Below are 26,382 nucleotides of genomic sequence, written 5' to 3'. Positions count from 1 at the left end.
CTCTTTGGAAGTGTTTATATAATACTACCCCTCACTTTTTGACCATTTGTTATGCCTATTTTTCCCTAAATAACTACCTATATTGAGGCTCTACTTGTATTTTCATGTTGTTTTATTTATGAATACTATGTAATATTCATACATTTCAGTTGGACAGATGATATTTATGTATACAAAACACTTGATGGATTAGGTTTTGTTGATTAAAGTATTTGATGTATGACTTATCTAATGTATGATTTACCCAATGCATGGCTTACTTGGTTATGATTTATCTTGTGCATGACTTATCAGAATTATGATTTATTTGATGTATGGCTTAATTGAATATGATTTATCTAGTGCATGACTTATCAGAATTATGAATTGTTTGATGTATGGATTAATTGTATATGACTTATCTAGTGCATGAGTTATCAAAGTTATGATTTGTTTGATGTATGGCTTAATTGGATATGATTTATCTAGTGAATGACTTAAATCGAAGTTATGATTTATTTGATGAAAGATTTACCTCTAGTGTGTTGATATTAATTACAAAATGCGTATGTAGGTACCAGGCTTATTAAAACGATGATTATGATGATTTTTCTATATATTTTTTGTTATTATATATATGCATGGATGAGAACTAACTTGCAGAATTGGAAAATACTATATGATAACTAAGATCCATGCTAGTAACTGGAGGATGCCGAGATATCCAAGGAGGAATGGTACGATGTACAATGTTTTATTACATTTTGTATCTACTTGACTTGCACTATTATGACATAGGTACAATGAAGATTGCAGGTGACATGACTTGCTAGCTGAATTGTCTGATGAAAAGTATCCAACCAGTGCTGTAGTGTGGTCCATATTAGGGTGTTGAACCTAGTTTTGAGGATGGGTGGAGACATTTCCCACTATGTAACCTCCAAGCATGGAATCATGGGAGTGCAGTGATGGACACACTACCCTATACGTGTGATGATGATTTCTAGTTGCCTGTTGGGGTAGTTAGGTCAATATAGTCAACGCTTCTATCATCTTGGTTCTATCAATGGTTAGATCAGTATAGTCGATGCCATAGTATATTGCAGTAGAGGGTGGATAGGATGGGGGCGGAAGTATATTAGGGAGGATAGGAGGCTATAGGTTAGTTGGATAATTTAGAGGGGAAGAGGAATTCTTTCTTGACTTACTTAATTTGACTACCATATCTCTTTATGTTTTGATATGCCTTATTGTCATACTACTTATAGACTGTTGGTAACCTTTTGAGTCTAACCTCAGGATGGAGTTTTTTTTTGAAGGATGGGTGTATGTAATGTCCTACTTGAACATATTATCTTACATTATCTTATTAGCCTACCTGCTAAGTGATTGACTTTGTGCCTAATCACACCAAGTATTATTAGTATACGTACAAGGTATGTGTATGTTAGCTACATACCCATACCTCTCACACATACACTAGTATTCTAAATCTTAAAGTGTTGGATGATTAAATAAATAGTTAGTCGTGATTAGTGATTAATTAACCTTAAAACATGACTTATAAATATTGATTACATTTAAACATGATTCAATTAAATTATTAAATTAATAACATTCTTCAATTTTCATTAACATTTCTAAAATAATATTATTGAATGGTGATATTTATTAGAATAACATTATTTTATTAAGTGTTGATATTGATTAAAATAATGGTACTGTTGAATGATGATATTTATTACAATAACATTATGTCATTTAATGGTGATAATTTATTAAAATAATGATATGGAATGGTAACATTTATTGGATTAATAAGGGGTGGTTGGAGATGTACCACCTGAAGGTTAATGAAAGGATAAGGAGTAAATGGAAGGATAAGGAGGGGGAGGCTCGAGGAGGTGTCAGGGGGGGTTTAAATTAAATAACATTAAAACCAAAGTTGGGACTACATTCATGAGAGGCGCTGGGGATATATGAGGAAGGGAGGATAAGACGAGGAAGGGAGGATGGAAGAGGGGTCTTGTGTATTTTTGCTTTTTTGGGACTTCCTGGTTGCCTTGTCTTTTTTTGTTTTCTTAGGACTTCCTAGTTGTGTTGTCTTTTTTTATTTGTTTGGGACTTCCTAGTTGTGTTGGGGAATTTTGGGGTGGGGTGAAAGAACTCAAACTATCATTTATTAGATTTACTAGAGAGGGATAGATTTACTAGAGAGGGATGAATTTAGATCTTACCAAGACACACTGTGGACACGCTACGGCTGGTTGGACTTGAGCTCATAGGGCTAGGGAACTTGTCGAGATTCCCTATGCTAAGAATTCATTCCTAGTTGGCTGGGAGGTAAATTCAGCTAGTCAACCCCAACAAGATCCTTCCAACCGAGTCACAAACCAAGTCACTAGATCAAGTATTCTTCTGTTAATTATTTTATTTATGTAAATTGTTACAAGTTCAAATTGTTATAAGCTATACATGTTTCAAATCAAATTAAATTATGTTCATGCTCATGAAGAAATAGTGATGTTTTATAAACCTAAAACTTTTTTTTTCTCTGAATTTCTTTGAAATATATTTGAATAGTTCTCACAAAAAAAAATCAAGGCCCCTCTTCCATCCCCCCTTCCTTGTATTATCCTCCCTTCCTCATCAGTCCCCACTGCCTCTCATGAATGTCGCCCCAACCTTGGTTTTGATGTTATTGAATTTCACCCCCCCCACCCCCTCCCCCCCAACCCACCTGACATCTCGTCAAGCCTCTCCCTCCTTATCCTTCCATTTACTCCTTATCCTTTCACTAACCTTCAAGTGGTACATCCCCAACCACCCATTATTAATCCAATAAATATTACCATTTCATATCATTATTTTAATAAATTATCACCATTAAATAACATAATGTTATTGTAGTAAATATAATCATTCAAGAATATCATTATTTTAATAATATCAACACTTAATAAAATAATGCTATTCTAATAAATATAACCATTCAATAATATTGTTTTAGAAATGTTAATCAAAATTGAAGAATGTCCTTAATTTAATAATTTAAATGAATCATGTTTAAAATATAATCAGTGATTATAAATCATGTTTTTAAGTTTAAATAATCATTAATCACAATTAACCATTTATTTAATCATCCATCACGTTAAGCTTTAGAATACTAGTGTATTTGTGCGAGGTGCGAGTATGTAGCTAGCATACACATACCTCGTACATATACTAATAATACCTATTGTAATTAGGCACAAAGTCGATCACTCGGTAGGTAGGCTAATAAGGTAATGTAAAATAATAGGTTCAAGTAGGGCATTACACATGTATTGGGATTGATCCATGGGTTGGGTGTGGTCGTGATTTTAGATTACCCCGAGAGATAATTGATTTCTTGCATGACCAAGGAAATTTTACATTAGACTCAATTGTTGATCTAGATAGGACATCTAGTTGGGGTTAGGGTTGGTTAATTGCCCAATAACTCAATCTGCCAATGGACTGGTGGAATTCATGGCTTAGATACATTCATAACTTAAATGTGTCTCATGTCAGGATTAGAGACAGGGAAGATGAATTGTTATCAGTGCACGTAAATGCAGGTGTTTACACTCCAAAATCGGGTTTTGCCTTCCTTATCGAAGACAAATTTTCTAAGAACATAGCATGGTGGTGGAAGAAGTTATGGAAGGTTAAATATATAGCTAAATTGTGCATTTTCCAGTGGCGTATATTGGAAAACTGTGTGCCTACAAGGGGTAATTTATCAAAGCGTGGGATCACCGATCCAAATTGGTGCCCCCTTTGTAAATGCAAGGTTGAGTCGGTATCATATCCCTTCCTCTCTTGCATTTTCACATCAGTTGTTTGCCATCATGTTTGCCCATCTATGAACATTGCTTATCAATGGAATGGTGACACATATGGGGTGGCCTGGGAAACCTAGTGGAAGAGCATCTTTCGAGAAAAAATTGAAAGTTTTGCCTCTACTTTTTTCTTGGGGTATTTGGATTGCAATAAATTTTGAAGTCTTTTTGGACAAAACAATTGTACCTGCCTTTGTGGCTACAAAGTTTGTAGCAACTTTCTCTCTCATCACGGATATATTGGTTGCTCCAAGGGCACATGTTATAGCAGAAGAATAGATTGACCTTTCCTTCCCATGGACTTACTTTGATGGAGCTACTTTAGTTGATGGATCATGTGGAGGAGGGATTTCTTCTTATCTATCCAAAAATCACTCTTTCAAAATGAAGCTTGGACTAGGTCACGACTCAAACAACTATGTTGAGCTAATGTCACTCAAACTCCTATTCCTTTTTGTTACTAAAAAGAAAATTCGCAGAATCCAAATTTTTGGGGACTCCCAACTTGTTATTAACTAGTTCGACGATTCAATGCATTGTAATGTGCACACTCTAGGGCCCATTTTGGAGGATATTTTCTTCGTGAGACAGTCTTTTGATTCTATATAATTTTCCCACATTTACAAGGAGTGGAATGAGGAGGCTGATGCATTGTCCAAAGAAGGTGCTCCTCGGGCAATGGGAACATGACATATAAAGGAACACATGGAGGATTAGGAACACCACTACTACCACAAGCCTTTTATTGAGATGATTCTCGATGTTTGAAAAATATACTCATAATAGATGATATTGTTTGTTTATATCGTGCTATGATATATTTCCTGGTTATATTATGGACGAGACACATACATGGCATAAATGTTTTGTAAATTTTTGAATAGTTTATATTCTCAGCGGGGATGCATTATCCTACATATTATTTCATATTTTGGATAAATGTGTGTTTTACTGTCTCTGATAGATGCTGATCGTTATTTGGTTCCAAGCTTTATACCATTAAAGGATTTATTTTTATGTGCCATTGAGCATATACAAAATGTAATCTTCATTTTATAGTGTCTAGTGATGAATGTTATGATTTTTTCCTAAAAAAAAATTTAAAAAAAATATTCGTTGCACTTAGTTATCTAAGTAAAAAAAATAATATAAGAACTTAATTAAAAGCAAAAGGTAATTGTTTTACCATTTCTCTTATTAGTCCCTAGTTGGTAATTGTTTTACCATTTCTCTTATTAGTCCCTAATCGGTAATTGTTATACCATTTCTCTTATTAGTCCCTAGTCCCTGTCGCAGGCTCGGCTGAGACTATTGTAATCGATATGGTGATGTTAAAACATTAATTTACCTATTTGTTAGTCTTCTCGATCATGTATAAGCAAATTTCTTAGGCACATATGGTTTCACCATCTTATTTGGCCTCTTCCTGAGCTGAACCATATATTATGTGTGTTTTTTTAATTGTATAGATTCACAATGTAGACTAATGCTAAACATTAGTCTCTAGTATTAAATGCTATGTTATATGTTATACTTGTTTGGGTAATTGGCCTTGCTTTATATCTTGGCTTTGCCTTATAACTGCCTCCTGCACACCATGCATGTGCCACCTATAGCTCCAGTTTCACCTAATGTTCGGCGCACCATGCATGTGCCACCTATAGCTCCAGTTTCACCTAATGTTCGACGACCTTCACTTTTCATCGTTCTGCGACTTTCACTTTTCCTCTGAAGAACTTCACCATTTTGGTGTTGCGCTGCAAGGGATGATAAAGGGCTCCTCAGTTCTCCCTTGATGTAGGTTCAACGACTTTCATGGTGGCCTTCGTTAGCATTCTCATTGTGGGCTAATTGCCTAGCATGAGATCGACTTGGTGGATAATCAATAACTTCACCATTTTGGCATGAGACCGACTCAGTGGATAATCAATAACTTCACCATTTTGGCACTGTGCTACAAGGGATGAGAAAGGGCTCCTCAGTTCTCCCTTGATGCCCTTGATGTAGGCAACTTCAACTACTTTCTTGGCGGCCCTCTTTAACATTCTAGGGATGAGAAAGGGCTCCTCAGTTCTCCCTTGATGTAGGCAACTTCAAATACTTTTATGGCGGCCCTCTTTAACATTCTCATTATGGGCTAATTGCCTAGCATGAGACCAGCTTGGTGGATAATCAGTAACTTCACCATTTTGGCATTGTGTTGCAAGGGATGAGAAAGGGCTCCTCAGTTCTCCGTTGATGTAGGCAACTTCAACTACTTTCACGATGACCCTCTTTAGCATTCTCATTGTGGGCTAGTGGGCTAATTGCCTGACATGAGACCGACTTGGCAGTTCTCTATTCTGTTCCATTTCAATGTCGTTCTTTTCCATTTCAATGTCTTGGACAACATCATTTCTTTATTCATGGCAACCCCATATTTTCTTCCACACCTGATACAAGTCTAAGGTCTACCTCGTGTGGCCTCTTGTAAGGAAATAATTCATGTGTCATTTTTGCATCTTTCAGCTGGGAACCTCCGTCATATACTGTGCTAGCTTTTGGTGAAAGGTAAATCCATCTTCCACAAATCTATGTAATGCTACATCTACAACATACATGCTACAACATTTTCTTCATGAAGCCTTATAAAACTATTTTTTAGTTGTAGGACATAAAGCTAAGAGAATATTTTTCACTGCAACATGCCAGAAATAGGCCAAAAAAACTCAGAAAATTGAAATAGGCCAAAAAAATCAGGAAATTTACCATAATGCAGTTCAATCAAATTATTCAGTTCCAACCAATTCGTCTTTTTTTTTTACTCACCTTCATGATCGAACTGAAGTAGTAGCCAACATTGTGCTTGCACAGATAGTGTGAATTGTAATGCTTAAGCAAGTCTAGCCTCTTCATGGCTGCCGAACTACTTGCTTTTTACTGGGGTTCACTAATTGAAATGAGGATCCTAGCTTCCACAAATATGAATTGACAAAAAACCATGAAATCAATTCCCCTAGTGCCAACCCAAATAAATGATCTTGTGTGAGGTAATGGGTTTAGCCCTCTTTGTTACTGAGGGGAAGACTCGATCAACCACAAGCTATAACATTACTTTTCTTGCAGTGTGATTAACTGTACATATCTTCCAAGTGTGAAACATATAGGTGCAAATCCAAGTGTAATACGTATATATGGTTAGATAATATATGAACACGTATCTATGCAAGATCGTATATTAAGAATTTTTCAAGAGTTGTAGTAGTTCTTCCACCCCAAGTAGAGTCACAAAGTGGATCCTCTTAGCCTAGCTCTCTGGCATCAACAGCACCTGGCTGGCTTTAGTCTGGTTCCAGTATGGACTTTGCTCTCTAAGTATTAGTCCCTAGTATTATTCTTTTGGAACTAGGTCACATTGAATGAAGTATTATTCTTTTTCATTGACAGGAGAATATCCCTATATCAAATATTAATATATATTTTAGTAGGTCCGGGGTTCATGGCTAGGACTTCTCCATGTGCGAGCTCATATATATCAATTCGAATTAGAGAAGAGATTGAGAATTACCAACAATGACTGGCATGGTTTTCAACATAGAGATGCAGATATAATAACGTATCTATGCGAGTATAATATGTAAAGCAGATTCTTCACTTTCCACATCCTTCTTCATTAGAAAGGTAAAACTTTTCCCTATGGGCAATAAAAGGTCTAAAACAACATGCGACTATAGAAGGTGTATCCATGCGTTGCTAGCTGAGTTTGTTCTTGCTTCCCAAGTGAGATATCATTGTTGATCCAGCTACACTCTGTCTTGAAATATAAGGGATTTATCTTAAGTGGGGTAAAGCCAATATGAGACATCATTCTTTAAATGACTAAGATCACTCTTTTTCTGTCAATAAGTGAGGCATTTATGTTGTTTGGCTTTATTTTTTTTCTCTTCAATATTTGCCACAATGACAAGATCAAATCCATAAAAGACTTCTCTGCAATCATTCACCGGAGTACAAAGTTAGTAATTGCAGGTGGTTCAGAGAAGTAGCCTTGCAATCTATACCTTTTCTTACATGTGAATCAAAGATCGTCTAGATCTTGCTTTGGCTCACTCTCTTGTTGTTTATTATATGACTGGGTTGTTCGACACCTGGACGTGTCAAACCCTCCTCCCCACTCAAAACAAGGACTAGCTACAATGCAACCTCCCTCATTAAATAGTGAAAACAAAACCTAAACTAAATAAAGATTATAAAAGAAAAATTATCCTCAACATAACTCAAAACAATAAACAAAATAAATCTCAATCTAAACATAAATGTAACAAAATAAAATATTTTATAAATATACTATGAAGTATCTCGTAATTTATGGGAACATTCATGTGTTCAATCTTTAGAACTTTCTTTTACTACCCATAGTCAAAATGACCTTGTCCACTCTCGCCCTCTTACCTCACATGTCAAACCCTCGGTGACTTCCTTGTCACCCCGTTTTTTTCCCTTGCTGACTTACACACACGTAATGACATCTCAATGGGCCCCTTCCTTTTAGATTTCACATATATATTCCCCTCAGGGGTTAAATTTGACGCCCATGTGCCCGTATTTAGCGTTTTTACACGTAAAATACTTTCAACTTTCAAATCTCCACGTCAGGGGTAACTTGCTAATAATTTTTAAGACTGTCAATATGACGGGCATATTTAAAAATCAAAAGTTTTAAAATTTATATATATATATATATAGATATATATATATATATATATCTATATATATATATATATATATATATATCTATATATATATATATATATATATATATATATATATATATCTATATATATATCTATATCTATATATATATATATATATATATATATATATATATATATATATATATATATATATATATATATATATATAACCTTGAGCTAATAGCGATTCATTAACATTTTTAATATCTAATTTAATAATCGTGACCCGTATCGCAATTTGCCAATTTGCCAAGTGATTGCTATCCGGATTCCGGACTAAGTCCACTGTCCGAAATATCAATTTCTAATTTTCGTATCAGGTATGGTATCACTGGTAATTAATTCCCAGCGACCCACCGCTGAGTTATGTTGCTGAGTTATGGTGATTTGGACTAAGTCATAATATCAATTCCTAATTTTCAACAGTTAAATGGTTATTGGCAATTAATTCCCAGCTACCACTGCCGAGTTATGTTACTAATTTACTTTCAAGTTCCAAGTTCCAATTCGTGTCCAATTCCAATGAACAGCAATCTGTGAGTTATTCACTGGACAGCAATCTGTGAGTTATTCATTGTTGAATGTGGCGACTTTGGTGAGGAGCAGGGCATAAGAAAAACTCTGCAAACTTTGGAACTTCTTCTAATGCTACAAAACCAGAACGCAGCCGACCAAGTAACCAGTAAGTGATAGCCTATTAGGCATAGATAGTAAGAGATGCTCTGCTCTATTTTCTATGCATGCTTGTTGGATATCTGTATTCGTTTTTCTATGCATATATTCGACATATTCAACTCGTTAAATTTTTTCGCTGCCTTTGGAATCTCCATTACCTACAGAAAAACCAAGTTCATTTTGCTGTTTTATCTACAGGAAAACCAAGTTGAATTTGCAATTCGTTGTTTTATCTACAGAAAAACCATGTTAAATGTGTTGTTTTATCTATAGAAAGTAAACAGTTTGGCAAGACTGTTATGAAAAACTTACCTCGTTTAGGTGCTTGTTTCCCTAGTCCATAGTTTGGCAAGACTGTTATGAAAAACTTACCTCGTTTCGGTGCTTGTTTCCCCAGTCGTTTGGGTGCTTGTTTCCCCAGTCCACGGCAAACTGTATAGAGTCACATTTTCTATGGACAATTATAGGCCAGTAATGGTGTTGGGGAACAAGCCCTCTGCTATAAAAGTCATAGTATTGTGGTGTTACCAAAAGAGTTGGTGAGTCACACGCCAATACTACTATAAAATAAATTAGCTGGGTTGTAAAGTCCATGCCTGGAGACTATTACCCTATGTTGAATTGGTAAATGCATCGTTCTTCTTTGGAAGAGGTGCAAGCTTCAAAATCTCGTGTGAATTTAGGGTTTACAGGTCTGCAGAGATCAATTAAAAGCTTAATGATTAAAAAACTAAAAGCTTAATACAGACCTTAAGAATCCTATTTTAATACACTTTACCAAGAATTATTTGCAACTCTTACAGCGCTTAATGTAGCTTACATATCAAAGGCTGCTTGGCAGAACCCTGTATCTTGTTATAAACGACCTTAGGACTTCGAAATAGATTAAATTATGGTTACATGCCAAAGTTTGAAACTTGAAAGGAGATTGCCAGATACTGCAGAAAAGCAGAGCGCACAGACATTAGTGAAATTGAATTAGTGTTACATATCTTCAGAAAAAATTTCACCATAACCCTGTGTGAAATGGATAGTTACTCCGATAACATCTAGTTTAATAAGCAGCGAAAAATGGCTCCACCAGATTTCAACTTTCAGATTGCACAAGTATAATACACCGGCCAAAGCAAATAGATAGAGAGGCAACAACGTGAAGGAGAATCTGAATAATTGTTACCAACATTTTTAGGGATGGCTCTTGATCCAACTTAAATAAAAACACACATTAATACAGTACCTGTAAGCCACCCAAAATGAGGACCACAAAGAATACAGGCATATTCTCCAGAGAGTTCTGATGTCCTCGCTGTAACCAAACAATCAATAATTGGTTAAACATAAAAATACACGGTTAATATTAACAGTATCCAACCCTAAGAATTATCTGATGTCCTCGCTTAAGAATTGTAACTTGCCCCATTAATAGAGTATTTTTAGCTGGCTCTTTCTTCAAAGTTTGGGCATCAACAGGGCCGAATTTTTTGTCACTGGCTTTATGAATTCTGTTAATAGCCCTTTTACCTACCTCGGGAAACGATGCGCCCTGGGGTTTGGTCTTCAAGGGCCGTTTCTACTCAGGATTCCCATATCCATCCAGCGCCTCAAAACTAAACAAAATGAAGGTAAGAACTGAGAAAGAAGCGAAAGATTGCAGAACGATGTGAAGGGAGGGCAAAGAGGTAAAGAAATAGGCGTCCTGTCACTGCGCGTCCCGGCGATCTTTCCATGAAAAACCTTGGAAAGGGTGAGGTGTCTCATCCCTTTTATAAAATTTAAAAAACACGTAAAGCCCTGGAAATATACCTGAAACTACGTTTATGACAACTTTCCGTAACTGAGGACTGAGGAGATCATTCCCTGAACAGTTTGTGCACTGAGCCTCCCATGAAAGTTCCAAACACAGGCAAAGAATCTAGTGCAGACACAGGAAATAAAACACAGAGGCGAACTGTTACAACGAGAAGAAATCTCTGTTCAATAGCGCTTCACAGATTCGACATGGAGTTTTACCCAACGCGAAAAAGAGAAATTGCTTCTAGTTTCATTCATATTCAGAAAATCGCTAGCCCAATACATTACACACGTGGCTTTGATATAGCCAGCTGGAGTCTTTATTTGAGCAGCTATTATAATCAATGACACATATTCGAAAATCAATCATCTTGTGTAAAACATTATAATTCATGGAATTTTCCATGTGGCGGAGATACATAGCCGGGCCGTGAGCATTCTCCTACAGTTTGTGTACAGTTTGTGTTAGTGGTTAGGAACAAGGCCCCTGTCTTATGAAATGCCCTCCAGTTTCCATTCTCGTCCACCAGTGTTCGCGGTTAGGTACATGAGTCTGATAAAGAATTAAAAATAAAAATAAAAACGGTTGTTTGCTTGCTGCCATACTTGGGTTTCACTCTGGTAGAACAAAATTAGTATTTTTTACCTGATGCTCCAGCTTTGCAAGGCCAATTATGAAATCAGAATGAAAATAACTAGTACTTTCTTCTGCTACAAGGATTTATTTGCCATGAATACCAGCAGTGAATATCAACATTATTTCACAAAAATTACTATTTGTAGTATCCTGCATATTATTTTCCTCTAAACTGGTGTTAGTTGATATTTTTTATCAGATATCTCTTCTAACCTGGAACAATTTGGAAAATTTGCAGAAAAAATTGATCAGCAGGTCTCAAAACAGCGAATGGTACAATAAAGAATAGAAAATTTGAACAATTATGAGTACAATTTGAAATTATATGAAACTTGTACAAATAAATTTTAAAAGTCATATGATGGGCAGTTTAAAAATAAAAACGTCACAAAAAAATTCCTTGACGGTTAGGGTCACCTGTCAAATTTAACCCCTGATTCCCCTACCCGCTTGGCCTCCGTATAGGGTGGAATAGAGTACACACCCTTTACACTTCCACAACTCGATGGTATGTGATGTGATACTTGAACTTCCTTCAAAGGATCCTAACAGGTTTCGGTAGCTATTCCATGTGCTCTAAATTTTATGGATTCCCAACATTATAACACACTTTGAATCAATAATAACACACTTTGAATCAATAATAAATAATAAACCATTTACTCTCCTTTTTCATATCATTAAACTATTTGAACAATAAATTTCCCATATCATTAAAATTATAATCACTCTTTATTATTGTGCATTCAATGGTTCAACATTAGATCGTATCAATGTGCCTTTAATAGCTTTTGTATTAACTTAAAAGATAACTAATTAAATCCCATAGGATTTTAATAATTCATTATATTAAGCAATGCGATCTCCAGGGACATTATTTTATTAAAAAATGTTATATTATGTTAAATTATAGTTTATATAATATTTAGTTTATGTATATGGAATTAAGGTTAAATGTTATTCAAAATATCATAATATTATTTTGGATAGCTTTAATTATGGTTATAAGGAGTTTGATTTTCTTATGGATATTATTATGATTGAAGTTATTTTCTAGTCTTGGACTAGACCTAATATTGCATCTAATTAGCTAAGATTTGTCTTCATTAGATGTAAAGCAATATGTTAATAAACAAAGATTAAGAGGCATTTGGCGAGAGCGGAGTTCTGCCCCCTTACAAACCACCGATGAGTCATTTTAGGTGATATGATTTTCCTTCAACAATAGTGATGACTTAACCTACATTCATAGATAGCAACTAATGATGGTTGTCCTCACAGTTGATTGACAACTGCGTTATGCTAAGTTTTGTCACTTTTGAAAAAATGGCTTTAAAAATTAATTACAGAGATAAGAATTCAAAGTCTAATTACCTAAACAAAATTTTGAGCATCAAGTTAAGGTGCACAATAAAGTTTTTTTCTTCCAAACCCACATCCAAAAAAATGAAGATGGTGATTGAAAATTGGATCTCTATGAGCTCCCTTTGTGAGGTTGGTTGAGTTCATGTAGTTAGGGTGTCTACCCTAGTTTCTTTTTAGCCTCCATTGTTATGATTTCCTCAATTATAGTCTCTTTGTTGGTTGCCCCTCTTCCCCTTTCATCTCCACCCACAACACTCGAGATGTATTTCCCTAGTAGTTCTAAATCACCCTGATATCTTTGAAGCAACTTGTCCTTGTCAAGTTAGGTCCTAGTCTCTTCCTACCTTATTGAGAATTTGTATTACTCTATACTTTGGAAACCTCTTCCTCCCCAAGCATAGTAGTATTAGCATCCATCATCTCTAGGATGGTCCTTGTTGTTATTTTCACCAAAAATGATATAATTCCTAAATGAGAAAAACACGTCCTTCAAAGAGGTTGCATGTCAGTTTCTTATCAAAACATCCAACCCTCAAGTTGTCTACTTAGCTATTTTTCATGATCTAGGACGCCCCCTACATTTTTCATAATAATTGATAAGGATGCCAATATTTAAGTTATATGTTTTCTTCATCATAGTTTAATTTGAATATTCAATAAAATAAGGCCAAATTTGGATATCCTACATAAATGGATCTTTGCAACAAAGAATTAGAAATCCAAGAAGAGGCATTTATATACCCCATGGAAAAAAGGGTTTATTTTTTTGTGTGTGGAATTTTACCACTTAGTATATCAAGACATCATCCTCAATATAGCCACATGATTGTGGGGTAGCATCAAATTGTAACCACCCCCTCCCACATTTACCCAATTTCACCGGTCTGTGAGGGTAAATATGAGACGAAGAGTTACAATGACATAACCTGACCTCCAAGCTCTAGTTAAGGAAGCAAGGCCTACAAATTGACAACTCACAACATCCCTTAGTGCTACAGGACACTCAAGTGCCAAAGGACCACCCTAGGTGACCAAACCCTGAGCTGAGGATATTTTTCATTGACCTAGACCCCCAACCACATGCATGAAAAGGCTTGGGTGCAGTTATAGGCTTTCAACCACATGCACAACATTGCCTTCATTCAATTGTGACCCAACTTGCTCAGTTTAGAGGGTGTGGTCCTGAGATCTGAGCCACAATTCCAGGCCAACCTCCAAACCACTACCCATAACTACTTGAGACTTTCCAAAATCATTATTGACATGAGGAAAACTAAAAATTCAAACTCAAATCAAGAACTTAACCTAGACAGACCAAAACATACTAGCCATTTCACCAAACACATGACAGACATGTAACCTACAAGTCATGAATGCATATCCAATCATAATAGTCTGAGATTCATTTTAGAATCACCAAGAAGGCTCTATGCAACCCTCTCTGCATAACTACAACAACACTTATTAGTCCATATATTCATCAACCAATCAATAACTAAACAATTCATGACAAGAGCCATAGATAAAACACATCATATAACCAACATAGAAACCATGGAAACTCGGCTATAATATCATCAACGTAAACACTACAAATGTTCATAGATCACAATAAGGAGATGTATCATATTAACATATGAAAATAGAAACCAATTCAAGAACTTCCACTTGATCGTAGATTGGGCTGAACCAAATACCTCTTTCAAGTAATCACCCTGTGCCATATTCCAATAATGAATGTGGGATCTCATAGAATAAACCAAAACAAAACCAACCAAGGCTTCTAGAGGTCAAATCACCTCAACCACAGTGATTCCACCTCTATGGTCGGACATCACTAACACAAACTAAATCAATCTCTACCCAAGTTGTCCAGGGCTCTAGGAACTAGTAACTCAACCCACAACCTTCCAAGGCTCCAGAGCATTTGTCCAATCCGACTCCAGGGACTAGTAACTCAACCCACCAAGGGCTCTAGAGTGTTTGTCCCAACCTAGGCTCCAGGACTAGTAACTCAACCCAAGTTGTTCCAGGGCTTCCAGGGTGTTTGTTCCAACCCATAACCGTAAGGAATCTGAGCACCAACCAGAAAAACACAAGTGGAAAGCACACAACAACATGGCTATCCAAGAAATGGCAAGGCAAGGCTAAAACTACTATTAATCCAGGAAACTATCCATGTCAATGACATTGTATAACTAGAAAATCACATGCATATACCATGAATCTAGAAATCAGCAAGGAAATCACACATGTAACTTGTTACCTGCAAATCAATCTAGTTGTAATTTTTAATCCAATTGTTCCATTGCGCTTTCCTGCTTTTATTTGCCTTCTTTTTCCAAATATAATGTATGCCAAAGTGCTCCAATAATTCTCCAAGAATACTCTAAGTGTGCAAGAGTATGAGAGAGTGAGAGAATAGAGGAGAAATCCAAAGTTAAACTGACAAATGTTAACTAGAAAAAGGTGTGAACTGATCCTCAAAAGCCTTTTTATCATTGAGGCCTCTATTTTCTTCATTTTCCTTCATTTTTCCTCCAATTTACTGTCATGCAAATACATGTCTCTTCATATTCCTTTTCTCCTATTTTCCTTTATTTCATAAATAAAATGCCAACTATTGTCGCTTTTTCTTTGCCAATTTCCATAGCCATTAATTAATCACAAGTGATACCCATCACTATGTTTTTCCCAACATTTAGCTTGGAATATGTGTCCCATGACCTTGGTCTTACATTATTTACATGGAAAATCAACCAGGGGTTGTTACAAACCCCTCTCCTTGGGGGAACACCATCATCGATGTTCAATGACACCTACGGCCAACAAATCGTTGAAAAAAAACACATACTTCTCATGGAGCTTTATAACATAGCTCGATGAAATATCGATGAAATATTTACAATGAAGAACTATTGTAAACCATGACCAACATGGAAAACATGAAAATCATACCGCTTATTTGAGATTTATAACATATCTCATTGCAATATCTATAAAAACATCCATATATACATATACATATACCAAAAATACATTTTCGCGAATAAGAAAATAATGAAGGATACATAGCCTGCATTTGATAAACCATCTCCCATGTAGCTTCATCGGGACCAAAGTGCTTCCATTTCTCTTTAACCTGCTCGATTTCTTTGTTCTGGAGCATGAGTTGTTCCCGTTGCAATATGCATTATGGTTATGGTTGGAATTCTCCCTCTAGTTCCACCTAAAGGAAGAACAGACCAGTCAATCACATTATCAGTATCCTGGACATACTTCTTAAGCAATGAAACATGGAAAACATCATGGAATTTCATTGTCAGAGGTAGTGCAAGTGGGTAGGTCACTGGTCCAATCCTCTCGAGGATCTTGAAAGGCCCGCAATATCGAGGTCCCATCTTGGCACATGATCAAGTCCTCAAGGAGCTCCTCTTAGGATTGATGCACAAGTAAACATGTTCCCCAACCTCAACTCCTTAAATACCCTGTGTTGATCTGCATAAATTGTTTGTTTGTCCCGTGTTTCCTTTATATTCCTCTTAATAACATGCATTTTCCGTCCATCTCTGCTAGCATATCCGGTCCAATCAAAATCTTGTTCACTGGATCACTCTGACTGATAGGACTATTACAACTCAGCCCATAAAGTGCCTCAAATAGACTCATCTTCAAGGACTCTCGATACCCATTATTATATTCAAACTCTACTACTGGAAGATACTCTTTCCACTTCCATTATTGATCCATGATGTACATTCTCAACATGTCCTCAAGAATCCTGTTGACTCTCTCTATCTGTCCATCTTTCTATGGATGATAAGTTGTACTAAAAGCCAACTTTGTCCCCAAACCTGCAAACAACTCTTTCCAAAACCTAGAAGTGAACTTGGCATCTTTGTCGAATACAATCTTCTTAGGAACACCATGAAATATCACTATCCCCCTAATGAAACTATGATCTACCTCACCAGTTGAATTCATAGAATTAACTGCAATGAAGTGTGCTACCTTACTTAACATGTCAACCACAACCATAATAGAATCATGTTATCTCGATGTAATCGGAAAACCTATAATGAATTCCATGGAAACGGTCTTCCATTTCAACTTTGGAATGAACATCGACTGCAACAGACCACCTGTATGCTTTCACTCTACATTTACCTGTTGATAACCCACACATTTTGCACATAGCCACCTATTTATTCAATTTCAACCAATGATAGTATTTATTAACTGATGTTAATGTATTATGATATCCCAGGTGACCTGAATACGAATTAACATGAAACTCCATCAAGGTAAGATTCTTGAGCTCATTGTCATCTGGTACATAAATCATGTTCCTGAATTGGACCAAGCCATCTACCGTGAGACGATACTCCTCATCCCTATCACCTTCACCTTACTGTTGTAACTTGTGCATCAAAACTGATACCTATAATCATGTTTTCCTTCTTGGAAGATCCGCTCCTGCAAGTCTACCCCATAAGAACTCATTGTTGCAATGTGATTCACCTGCACTCTTCTACTAAGAGCATTAGAAACCATGTTCTCCTTCCCTTTATGTACCTGATCTCGAAGTCAAACTCAGTGAGAGTATCTAACGATCTAGCTTACCTAGAACTCAAATTAGGTTGGTCAAATAAGTACTTCAACCCACTTTGATTTCTCATCAAGATGAACATCTTGCCAAGAAGATATTGTCTCCACATATTCAATGCATGAATGATAGTTGCCAACTCAAGATCATGATTCACATAGTTCTGGTCACGCTTATTCAATTTCCTTGACTCATAGCATACCACATGTCCTTCCTGCATCATGACTCCACCAAGTCCTCTCTTGCAATCTTCAAGCCTGGAGCATTTGTAATAAATTGCTTCAACTGCTCAAAACTAATTGCACGCTCGTTATTCCATTCAAATTTCTTCCCTTTTCACTTCAAGGATGTAATGGGATAGATAATCTGTGAGAAGTCCCGATGAACCGCTCGTAATAATCTGCTAGTCCTGTGAATGATTTGACCTCATCCACATCCCTAGGAGTTTCCCACTCCATGATAACTCTGAGATTTTTTGGTTCCACTGCTATACCTTCCTTGGAAACAACATGTCCAAAGTAACGAAATTTTGTCTGAAAGAAACTACACTTACTAAGCTTGGCATACGACTGATTCTCTCTCAAAAATATTAACACTACTTCTAGATGTTCTGCATGCTCTTCCTCACTCTTAGAATATATCAATATGTCATCAGTGAACATTATCACAAAATTCTCCAGATAAGGACACAACAGACTATTCATCAAACTCATGAAAGTAGTTGGAGCATTAGTAAGACCAAAAGGAACTAATACAAATTCATAATTCCCATACCTGGTATGGAATGTGGTTTTGTAAATGTCCTCTTTTTTTATGTATACGTGATGATATTATGATCTCAAGTCAATCTTCGAAAACATTGTTTCTCCTTTCAGTTGATTAAACAAGTCATCAATTTGCGGCAAAGGGTACCTGTTCTTGATCATCACCTTGTTCAACTGCCTATAATCAATACACAAGCTAAGAGTACCATCCTTCTTCTTCACAAACAATACTAGTGCACCCCAAGGTGACACACTTGGCCTTATGTATCCCTTATCAAGCATTTCCTTAAGCTTCAACTTTAGTTCCACTAACTCTGGAGTGCTCATCATGTAAGGTGCCTTAGATGTTGGTGTTCCTCCTAGTACCAACTCAATAGATAAGTCCACTTTCCTATTATGCGGTAACTTTGAAATATATGCTATAAATACTTCCTAAAATTGTTGCAAAATAAGACACCTCTTCAAGACTTCAACATCCTCAACATCCTCAATATCCTTCCCTTTGTCACTAGAAATATTAACTGCAAACAATACACATCCTTTCCTGCACCCAATAGCCTTCTTATTATTCTACACGATTCTCTTCTCTCCATCATCATCCAAGCACCTAATAGCCTTCTCGTAACAATATACCTTAGTCATGTGAAGGTACAACCATTCCATACCCAAAATCATATTGTATGAACCCAAGGGAAGCACATTTAGATGCGTGGATGAAGGCATACCATTTAGCTCAAATGCACAATTTGTCACCCAATGATGAACTCTTTTCTTGGTACTTGTAGTCAACTTCACCAACCAAGACTCAACATGCACTTCTTTATTCAAGCAACACTTATCCACCAGGTCAATACTGATATAAGTATAGTTATATCTAGGGTCGATCAAAATAGAAACAACTTGATCACAAAGCTTACCTTACACCTCGGTAATAGATGTATGATGATCATCCTACCTATTATCTAATGTTTCATAAATCCGAGGAGTACTCTATCTAACATCTCCAACTATATGTGCCTCCTGAGATGTAAATCTGAGGTCTTCCACCCTGATGTTATGGAAAATATCTCCTGCGATGATCCTTGTCACATCCAACATTGAAAAGGCTTCTTTTCATCACCCTTGTTATGTCCCTCAGACTAAAATCCCTGTCCTCTGTAAACTGCATTGATTTTTTTGTACGGTGCTACATTCTCCTTGTTACTTGCATCCTGAGGTCTTATTTGCTTCTTATCCAACTTTCCTTTAGTCTTGTGATTACCTTTCTAACCTTGGTTAGGCTTCAACTTACGCTTAGACTACTCAAAACAATGTTTCAACTTGTCAATTACTTCCTCCAACATCCGAGGCTCATCATACTCAATCTGATCTTTAAATGCCAAAGGAAATCCACTAACAAATCTTTTAACCTTCATTTTATCATCCTTAAGATATGGTACATACCTCAACAACTCCAAGAACTTAGCCATGTACTCTTCATTTTTCATAGATCAATTCTTCAATTTGTAGAATTCCTTAGCCTTATCGTCATAGTATCTCTCTAACAAGTACTTCTTTCTTAAGAGTCTCTTGAATTCATGTCAACTCATCTCCTTTGTCTTGATGCCTCTAACACACTTCACATCTTGTTAACGGGAAAAGTGTCTATTCAGAATGACTCTATCCCACTAAGGTGTGACAGTTACCTTAGAAACAAACAGAGAAAACTACTTTTGTATTCTTCTTTATGAACTATAAGCAAAGAGGAATAGGATGAACCAACCTGTGTCTTGCGCTAGTCCTTTGATCCAATCTCTCTCTTCTTTGACAGCTTCCAACTACCTGCTTCCTTACTTGCCCAGCTTCACCAAGTTCCTGTAAGATCACAGAAGAAGAAAACTACACAAAGACATGGATTTATATTCATAAATAACTTAGGATCAGATTTAAGCTAAACATACAAATGTAACAAGCATCAATGATACACAAGCATGTAGGAGAAACTCAAATAGTTTTATTGATATAACAAGAAGATCCAGGAGGAGTTACAACCGATGATTCTTGATCCAGCATCAACCTCCCAGCAAAGAAGCCCCTCTTCACCTCCAACAAAGCATAAATCACCCAATACTCTGATATCTATCTCAAAACCAACAACAATTCTTTGCAATGTACAAAATTCCAGCCTCTGGATCTCTGGGATGAGGGATCCATATATAGATGTATGCAAGGAGTATGAGTCAGCTTATGATTTGACTAGTGTCTTCTCTCTGTCAGTTCTTGCTTCCACTTGGAGACTGAGAGCCTCTTACTCATCCTTGGTTGAATTCAGTGAGGCAAGTGTCATTGTGGAAGATTCTGTAAGCTTCCATTGTTTCTCCACCTCGCGGAATGACTCTGCCACTTGTCATTTCCTGCTCAACGCACCCTGGTAGTGCATTTAGGTGCATTGCAATGCACCTAGCTAGTGGACTTGGGTGCTATGCAACGCACTTGGCTAGTGGAGCAGCTGAAATGATCCTGATTTGACTGATTCTGAGCAGTTTCTGGTGGAGAACTTCTGGGAGAAGCTGTAATTTGTTGACCTTGTTCCTTTAGGGGTCGGAACAACACTTTTAGGGACTTAGGATCCCTTGGTTTATGGACATTTCATGCTTGGAGCTGCAAGGCACAAAAATGTCTATAACAGTTGCCCCCTAAAGTATGAGGCCGTTTATCGGGTGAAATGCTTTATTAGGAGGATCCGAAGTTCTTTCAATGCTGGGAGGAGACCTGTAATAAGATACAATACAATACATTATCTTCATACTGTTTTCATGATCTAGCTGAGGCGGGCATTCCCATGCTCAGCTTTATAAATTCATTTTCATGTACATAGGACAAACAATCGTCTGATGGTATACTGATGATTCTGATAGAGCCATCATCCTTTTGGTAGGATGATTATCTGTGCTGCAATGCTGTACATTTCAATGTCTTTATTTTCCTGAATATATATCGCAGCCCGGATGGATGAAACTAGATCCGGGGTCTTCAATCTTGTCCGATCTTCACTCGAAGTACAAGTCGATCCATGTGAGAAATGTTTTGAAGTCGAACATGGAAAGACATCGCTTGATTACCAGTCAATGATGTAAACTGTTAACAAGCGCGAGAGGAATCACCGATAATGATGATGACCCTCAAGGTACTGCAATACAATTCACGCGGTGTGAATAAAGGACTTGGCGTCGAACACCACGCAAAATCTTTTGGTCGAAGGTCATTGATGTATACCTGTCGCCGGAAGTGAGAAACTTGCCATTGAGGTATGCAAGCTTCAAAGTACTGAATGGGGTGTTCCTAGATCCACTTCTTGGATAATGAGCTGATGTCGACAAGAAGTGATCCGTCAAAGGAGGGCCTTAATGAATCCCACATCAATGACACGGAACGGAGCAAATGATTTTGATGTAGGTGAAAACGATCTGATGATATATGGTTCAGGATGACGGTCATGAAAGAATGAAGTATAATGTATGGTAGTGGATGGGACACAGGTGACTTCTCTGGATGACTTCTCTTGAACATGTCGGCGACACTTATGTGATGGATTGGTAGCATTTACCCCAAATGTGGATGGTATGGCGTGACCATGGTGATGTGACCGGTGAATGAAACAACCCAACCCGATTCAGACACGGAGTGGAAGTGTCATGTTCAAGAGCGACTTGCTACCAATAAAGATTCTTTGAGTTTTCTTCCCAATTTTTCCCCAGTCATTGCTGACTAGTACCTCTTTATTTTTGTCAATCTTGAGGAGGATAACATATGCTTGTTCTATAATTTTCCCTTCGGGAAAACCCATCGCTATGTTTTAACGAGCCTAGCAATAGTGAAACTCGTTCTCGTTTAAAGACAAGTTTGTCGCTATTAATCTTTTTAACGAGTTTAACGACAAAGATAACTCGGTCCTTTTCATTTTTAAAGAGTCTGAAAAAGTACGTAAAGGTAACTCCAAAATTCCTTTTTCGTCATCTAATTCCTTAAGTCCGAAAAAGTATAAAACAATACAGAAGGGATGAATTTTCGATTAGCTTTAACGAGCCGAACAAAACAAGCGCTCGATCTTTTTGTGCAATAATCCCTCAGGTCCAAAAAGATTAAAATATAGAGGAGGGATAGCACTTCTTGTCGCTTTAACGAGCTGGAAGGCCAAAACTCGGCAATCTTTTCATATTTTACGAGTCAGTTGAAAAGAGCTTAAAGAAGACTCGTCTTTTGAGGAACGAGTGATAAAATGGGTAGCAGCTGATTCCAAGTAAGGTTTGGAATTTTCCAATCACGGCAGTGTCACAAGGATGGCTAGTGAAATCACTCTTCGCAGCTGTTCCTCAAAATGGGTAAACAATCAAATGGAGGTGAATGATCGACCAAATGAAAAGTGGAGGTGACAGTGCAAACACGACCAAGGCTTTAATGGCTGAAGTACTACATTCACGGTGGTTATTTACCGGGGAATAGTTCATTTTTTAACGAGCTTAAACGCGGGTGGAAACATTTGCTCATGTCTTATGTTTATTTTTTAACGAGCTTGAACTATGTGCTAAAACTGCTCGATGCGGGTTTATTTTTTAATGAGCTTGAACCTTGCGGTAACACTGCTCGAGGCAGGTTTATTTTTTAACGAGCTTGAACCCTGCAGTAACACTGCTCGTGGCGGGTTTATTTTTTAATGAGCTTGAACCCTATAGTAACACTGCTCGTGATAAGTTTGCATGCCCCCAGCATAATAACGCAAATCGAGGTGCATGCCCCCCAAGCTTCATTGCATTCAACTCGGTGGTTGGAATGAAGGTTTACCTTTGAGATTTGGAAAGGGGATTTGTTTCATTTTTTAATGAGGTTGACACAGATAAGAACCATCCTCGGAATCCAAATCCATTAGATATAGAAGATTTCATATTCCACTGTGGCCACTTCTTCCAGATTACTCGGGGGCGGTAGGGAAAAAGTACCCATTAAGGCAGGGTCTTTTAGGAGACCTACTCCGATATTTTGGAGCGAATGATTGCTTCCATGGATCATTGGAATGCTTCCCGTAACTTGTGAACTATTGGGGAGAAATGTTTGTTGGTCGATGATTGTAATTCCTCCTTGGAAGGGAAATGCAATCTTCCTGAAGTAGGTCGACACAACTGCAGCCATGGCATATATCCAGGGTCTTCCCAGTAGGATGTTGTAATCGAGGTTTCCGTCGATTACTTCAACATCAATTTCTACTGTTTTACCCCCCAGTTCAACCTGCAAGTTACTTAAAATCCCGTATGGAGTGTATGATCGTCCATCAAATGCTTTTAACATTGTTGACGATCACGACAAGGGTGGTGACCCTAAATTTTTCCAGCAACTCATCGACATAATACATGTGGATGCCCCCTCATCAATAATTGTTCGATGAACAGTTTTGTTGAGGGCTTTCACTTGAATAAGGAAAGCTAGTTGAGCTGGTAACTGAGGGTCATATCCTTTATGATTAAAGGCCACAAGATTGGAATCCATTGGGTCAATCCCACCTATTTCTGATAATGAAGCTTGCTCTTGGGAGAGGCAATTTTGCGGTACCTCAAGTGTCGACATAGCGGACAGCGATTGGGCCAGGTCCTCTATTATATTATAATTCTGTGCTATTTTTGCACGAGGATTAAATGTCGATTTGTGTACTACTCCTTTTGGCGACTTTATCGTTGGTTCAGGAATGATGGGTGGCACAACTTCGGTCAAAGTCGTTGTCGAACTACTAGGTTGTTCATTAGCCTTGTTATTCGACGGCTGTGGATTCCCGTAATCTTTATTCCTTGTCAAAGCATCATTTTGCTGCTTTGAGATAGACAACATAAGCACTTGGGATCGGGAAGCATTTTGATTAGCTACTAGTTTGGTTCCCGGGTTTGGAAACGGATCAGTCAATACTGCTGAGGTTTTTGAACTCTTAAAGAGTTTCTTAACTTCAGCTATATGTGGACAATCTCTCGTCCAATGATCCTCATCGCATATATGACACCACGCAGGGGGTTTCCTTTGCTCATAAGGGTTTGCAGAAGGTTTTCCAGGAGATGACTCATCCTGCTTCTTTTTTCTCCCTTTCTTTTTCTTCTTGCCCCCTGGTTGCTTCAGTTGTTTGCCCTTGTCGGTCGATACGGCATTTACTTCCGAAGCAAGAAGTTCGTCTTTTGCATTTTGACCTGAAATCTTACGGGCCTTTTTGGATGTAGCCTTTGTCGATTTCGTGTCTATCGTGCCAATCACGCCATCGTCGGCATGAGAGTCATTGTTCGATTTAGGAGGAGGAGGAATTGAGAATTCCGGTCTAGGGGTGTCAGGTATTTTGTCGTAGAGCGTGCAGGATTGAGTGTAAATCAAGTCCAGATATTGTGCACGAGCGATCACTTGCTCTTCCGTTACGACTCCCCCCTTTGCCACATCTTCCGTGATGGAAGGCAGTAATGACTTGATAAACCATTCAGCTAATAGTTGATCGGGAACGTACATTTTTACCATCCTATGACGACGTCGCCACTCATGTATATGATTAGATATGTGAGTGGCCATTGTCTGTTTGAAGTTGGTAAGAAGTTCTGTTCCCGTTTCGTACCTTATCGATAACTGAAAATGGGTTAAAAAGGTTGTGGCTAGGGTACTGAAGTTGTCGAATGAAGCTCTAGGCAATTCGATATACCATTTTGCTGCCGGACCAGTTAACGTCCTCTGGAAAAGGCGAAGCCTAACCGAATCATCGTTTAGGGTGTTTGATGAAAACCACAGATGAAATGTCATCACATGATTCGACGGGTTTTCACCCGGATTTCCATTAAATTTAGGAATATCTGACGGAAGTTTATGCGGAATCGCTGGCCACCAAGGGGCATTAGCAATTGGATCATTCGTCAGTCGGTTTAGATCTGGTAATTCTAGAGTTGCTACAAAGGGCAACTGTTGATTCAGGTTAGGCGAAGCATACCCAGGATAAGATGGAATCGCCTGAGCAGTGGGTGTTTGCATACCAGCATAATGTATTTGATGCTGGCAGCTTTGACAAGGTTGATGGGCATAACCATTATAGTATGGTTGTTGATAACCGCTTTGGAAATGCAGTTGCCCATTACTTACAAAGACTTGTTGCTCAGGTCCTTGATATGATTGCTGGAATTGCGGTTGTTGAGATTGAACTAGCCCTGGTTGTTGGACCATTTGCTGTTGTCCAATACTGGATGATTGACCAAGATGAGGAGTCATAGTACTTGTTTGAGCCTGAGTCGCTCCAGATAAGGAGTCACTAACCTGAGGTTGTGATTGAGTCGTTGAGACAAGAGGCTGTTGTATTGCAACCTGAGAAACTTGGGGTTGACATACAACAGGTAGTGCTTGTACTTGCGATGCAGTCACCATAGCAGGTATAGTGGGAATATCCGACACAGGGTGGACTGGTTGCATTGAATATACAACCCTTGGTTGTTGAGGCAGTATTGGTACCCAACCACTGGATGTAATTCCAGTTTGACCTGAACTTTGTTGTAAACTCCCATATGGTTGTTCTCTGGGAGGGAACAATGAAAAGGCATACTGCCCTCCATATGGTGGCAATCCAGTACTTAATGGGTAGATTAGCCTTTGAAGACATATTGGATCAATTTGTTGAGTTTCAACATAAGAAATACCAGATGATAATCCGGATGAAGAAATAGGAACTAACCATGTCGTCGAAACAATCCCTGATTGGACTCCGGCTTGTTGTTGACAACTTGCCGGGATAGATGGTATACTGGCGAACATCGTTGGAGTAGTAGTAGGAGGCTCTGCCGCTGCTGTGTCGGATGACACATTCCTGGATGTCGACGGTTGTTCAGACATATCTAGTCTATCCAAAAGATTTTCTAGCGATTTCGATTGACTTTCTTCCACGATCGCGGATTACTCGATCAACTAAAAATGAAGGGGAAATATGTTT

At 37.7% G+C, this 26,382-nt stretch overlaps 1 protein-coding gene across 1 annotated transcript in view; it reads right to left on the bottom strand.

Annotated features, from left to right (window-relative positions):
• Positions 1 to 9,312: 9,312 nt before the first annotated feature.
• The window catches only part of LOC149236617 (uncharacterized), a 40,298-nt gene continuing 23,228 nt past the window's right edge, over positions 9,313 to 26,382 (bottom strand). Inside the window, exons 5-7 of the mRNA XM_089368976.1 lie at positions 10,491 to 10,559; positions 9,626 to 9,685; positions 9,313 to 9,411 (exon numbers count right to left, since the gene is read on the bottom strand). Coding sequence (XP_089225102.1) covers positions 9,313 to 9,411; positions 9,626 to 9,685; positions 10,491 to 10,559 — 228 coding nt within the window. The remainder of the gene's footprint in view (positions 9,412 to 9,625; positions 9,686 to 10,490; positions 10,560 to 26,382) is intronic.

This window comes from Pinus tabuliformis, chromosome 8 (assembly GCF_031772625.1).
Source record: "Pinus tabuliformis cultivar Carrire ecotype Pingquan chromosome 8, CPIR1, whole genome shotgun sequence".
NCBI lineage: Eukaryota > Viridiplantae > Streptophyta > Pinopsida > Pinales > Pinaceae > Pinus > Pinus tabuliformis.
Note: the sequence above shows the minus strand (reverse complement) of the source record. Positions and strands in the feature narration are given on the sequence as shown.